The 4,148-nt window shown below is 14.4% G+C and overlaps 1 protein-coding gene across 2 annotated transcripts in view; it reads right to left on the reverse strand.

Moving 5' to 3' along the window:
- Positions 1-2,302: 2,302 nt before the first annotated feature.
- The window catches only part of LOC102681624 (sulfiredoxin-1), a 3,671-nt gene continuing 1,825 nt past the window's right edge, over positions 2,303-4,148 (reverse strand). For both annotated transcript variants that reach the window (XM_006611866.2, XM_006611867.2), the window contains exon 3: positions 2,303-2,513. In XM_006611866.2, the coding sequence (XP_006611929.1) occupies positions 2,365-2,513 (149 nt within the window). In that variant the 3' untranslated portion in view covers positions 2,303-2,364. The remainder of the gene's footprint in view (positions 2,514-4,148) is intronic.

Below are 4,148 nucleotides of genomic sequence, written 5' to 3' on the forward strand. Positions count from 1 at the left end.
GATCTTTGTTAATTATAGAAAAGAAATTATAGAAGTATATAACTAATAAACTCAAATTTATTTCTTATAAAGATATTTATTATATAAATATAAACATCTTATTTAATTAATTTGATAAATTTAATTTATAATAAAATAATATTAAAAATTATAGCTTTTTTTTATCATAAAAATATTCAGATATTAAATATTTAAATATTCAAATATTAATATATTAAAAATTTATAAAAATAATTAAAATAGAAATTTTATTATAAAAATTATTTTAATTTATTTAAACTTTAATATTATTTTAATTTTATAGCACTAGTTTTAAATAATCTAAAATATTAAAAATTATTTTTTAATTTATTTTTATCAACAACATACAATATATTTTATTCCTATTTTAAACAAATTTATTATTTTTTTTTTAATGTATTGTTCTTTTTTGTTCATTGTTTTGTTGTTGTTAATTGTTTGCATAAAAATATTTTATAAAGATTTATTAATTTAATTTGATAACTTGATAAATGTATTTGATTATATTTATAAATTAAAAATATGTTTCTTTTTGGTTTATTTTGTATTACTCAGTACAATATTAAGATTTTTTATTTTTTGAACATATATAATATTACAAGAAATATTGCAAGAGTATATTACATGTAACAAACAAAAATAAAAAATTTCTTGATTTGATATATGCTAAATGAATATTTCTTTTACAATTAACAAAGATACATTGTTAAAGTTAAATATATTAATGTTCAGATATTTTTATGAAATATATAAATATAATACAATTATTTTTATAAATAATTGTATTTCATAAAGTTTGAATACTATTTTACATATCATTTTGTATTTCATTTTGTACATTTGTACATTAAATAATACTAAAAACATTTTATATTTAGAAATTGACTTGAATAAAATATAATGTAAATAATAAAAAATGAAGTTTCCCATTGAAAACTGAAAACTGAAAATATTTACAAGAGTTTTAACATCATTTCAAAATCAAATAATATCATAATATGCTTTGATAATAATTATTTCTTCATATCCTTCATAAATTTCAATACAGATAAAAATCTTATTTAAAATTTTTATTTAAACTTTACTTGAATATAGATACACTCAATGCATATAAATATAAATATATATTTAAATTAATGATAATAAATAATATAATAATATAATAAATAATATAAATTAATATACAATATATAATTAATATTTTATTTTATATGAAAGAACTGAGAATATTTATAAATTAAAAATATATGTTCTCTTATTTTGTATTACTCAGGATTTTTCATTTTTTAGATATATATTGCAAGAGATATGATTTACATATGATTTTATAATAGAGTATATAGAATATTTTATTGTTCATTCAAGTTTTATTAAAATTAAAATTCAATAATTTCAATATAAAAATGCTTATATTAAGATTTAAAATTTTATTCAATTATAATACAAAATGAAAATTTTATACATACAATATATCTAATTTAAAACAAACTTAAATATCTAAGAAAATATGAATAATATGAAAATATGTTTTAAACAAAAATTACTTGATATAAAGAAATTAATAATTTAATATTAATAATTTAAAATTTAATAATTTTTTTATAGATTGAGAGAATTATAGAATAATAAATTGAGATTGAATCATGTGAAGATCAATTTTAATTTTTTAAAATGGAATATATAATAATTTTTATTAATCAACATTAATTAATGAAGTTTATTATTTCTTATAAAAAAAAGTATTAAGCTATTTCTGTCAAAAAACTTTTAACTTAAGAGATATTTTAATTTGAAATTTATAATAATTATATAGAAAGACAAGAAAAATAATAAAATATCATTTCGCATGTTTTTTAACTTTCATATAATAAGTTTTATATATTTTAAATTACAATATTTTTTAAATTTTTTCATACAATTTCATACATTTCATACATTCAACATATAATAAATATACTAATATTAACAAATAAGTCTTTTTTTATAAGAAATAATTGCATCAATTGATACAATAAAAATTACATAATTCCATTTAAAATTTACTTTTATATAAGTTTTATGTATTATTCTATAGAAAAAATATTAATACTGTATAATGTATTTCTTTATGCAAACCAACTTTTGTTTGAAATATTTTTTTGCATTATTCATATTTTTTTCAGATGAATTATTTCCAGAAACTGAGCATAAATAAATAATGTATATACATTACTTAATATAAAAAAATAAAAGGACTTTTAAAGATTAATATGAAAATAAATTTTTATTGCATTAAAAATTATAATAAATAGATGTATTTTATTTTACGTATATTTATTTATATAAAATTTAAAGATATATTGATTATTTTAAATTTGGCATAGAACCTCCTAGATAAGTTTTTAAATCCGTTATTGTAGATTGTATTAATTTAGCTTTTATAAATGATTTCCCAAGTCTTTGATGAGCTATATATCTGTGACATCCGCCAAAAGAATAATAATAATCACCACCTAAAATAGTGAAAAAAATATAATTATACAAAATTAAAATTCCTGGAAAAGTAATATGGTTTTATGGCAAAAATAAATCAATTTACACTAATATAGATGTTAATATATTTGTGAGATACTTTTAACAATTCTAAAATTGAAACAGATATCACTATACAAAAATATCGATAAATTTATTTATTAAATTATATTAATTAAATACAATAAAATAAAGATAAAATGAAATTTCTTTATCTCCATTAATCGCTATATTTCGTCTCGTTCATTTAATATGAATTTAAATTGTTTATAACTTAAATGAGATTCAATTGACATTTTTATATATATTTTGTTTGTTTTTATCTTTAAAATCGAGTTTTTAAAACTATCGACTATCTTACAAATATTATTAACATCTTCTATATGTTTAAATCTTTAAATCATTTAAATCTTTATAATTTATTATAAATAACTATATATAATATTATAAAATTATTATATAGTTCATCATTAAATATTTTTTATATTTTTTAAGAATTTATTACATTTTTTATGTATGTTGATAATTTTATAAATCATTTTAAAAATATAGAAAATATTTTTATTAAAATGATTTCATTTAAATCTTTTCTAAATTTATATAATTTAAATAACATATTTTAATTGTTAAAAGTGCTTAATCTACTATGAATTAATCAAAATCGTATAAAACGCATAAAAATATGTTTCATGTGATAAAAAAGTTTAGAGGTAATTTGAAAAAAATAAATATGATTATATATATTGTATGTAAATATGATTATATATATTTATTGTATAATAATGGCAAAAAAATGAATTTTTTTTAAATATAAAGAAATCATACATGTGTAGAAATTTGTTTTAAATTTTGTTTAAAATAAAAATTTAATATAATTTAATATATTGTTGAGTAGCCTTAACTATATTAATTATATAGACAATCATTTTGGTAGTAATTTTACCAATTTTTTTGTAAAATCAAATTCGATCTTATTTCATTTTTCTATTAATGATTTTTTTAAATCATTTTATTCGAAATTATATATATTTGAATGAAAAATATTATATTTATATTTTAATTTTTAATTCATTTTGAATATTTCAGTCGTATGACTGAAAAATATATTTACTTTTAAACTATTATATAATAACTATTTTAATAATATGTGATGATTTGCTTAGATGGTTTTTGCTATAAAATTTAAAATTATTTAAAATTCCTAATTTTTCGTTACTACTTTTCAAACTTTTACTTTAAATATTTAAACAATAATATTTAATATTTTTTTTATATTTTTATAATATTTATTTTTCATATTTCTCAAAATTATCTATTTTAACCACAGATATACAACTCCAAGCTATCATACTAGATATATCACATTAATTAAGTTCCATATTTAATTATTTAATAATTTTTAATTATTATATTATAATATCTTCCCAAAAAATATATGAAGTAAATATATGTTGTAAGATTTTAGAGATTTTTTTATGAGATTTTTCCCAATAATAATCTTATTTTTTTTTTTTTTATATACTTAAAAAAGTACTTTTTTAAATATTAGAATTAACATTATAGAATATAGATATACACATAATATATAAATATATATTATATATAAATATATAATA

The sequence above is a fragment of the Apis dorsata genome, unplaced genomic scaffold (assembly GCF_000469605.1).
Source record: "Apis dorsata unplaced genomic scaffold, Apis dorsata 1.3 scaffold_94, whole genome shotgun sequence".
Classification (NCBI taxonomy): Eukaryota; Metazoa; Arthropoda; class Insecta; order Hymenoptera; family Apidae; genus Apis; species Apis dorsata.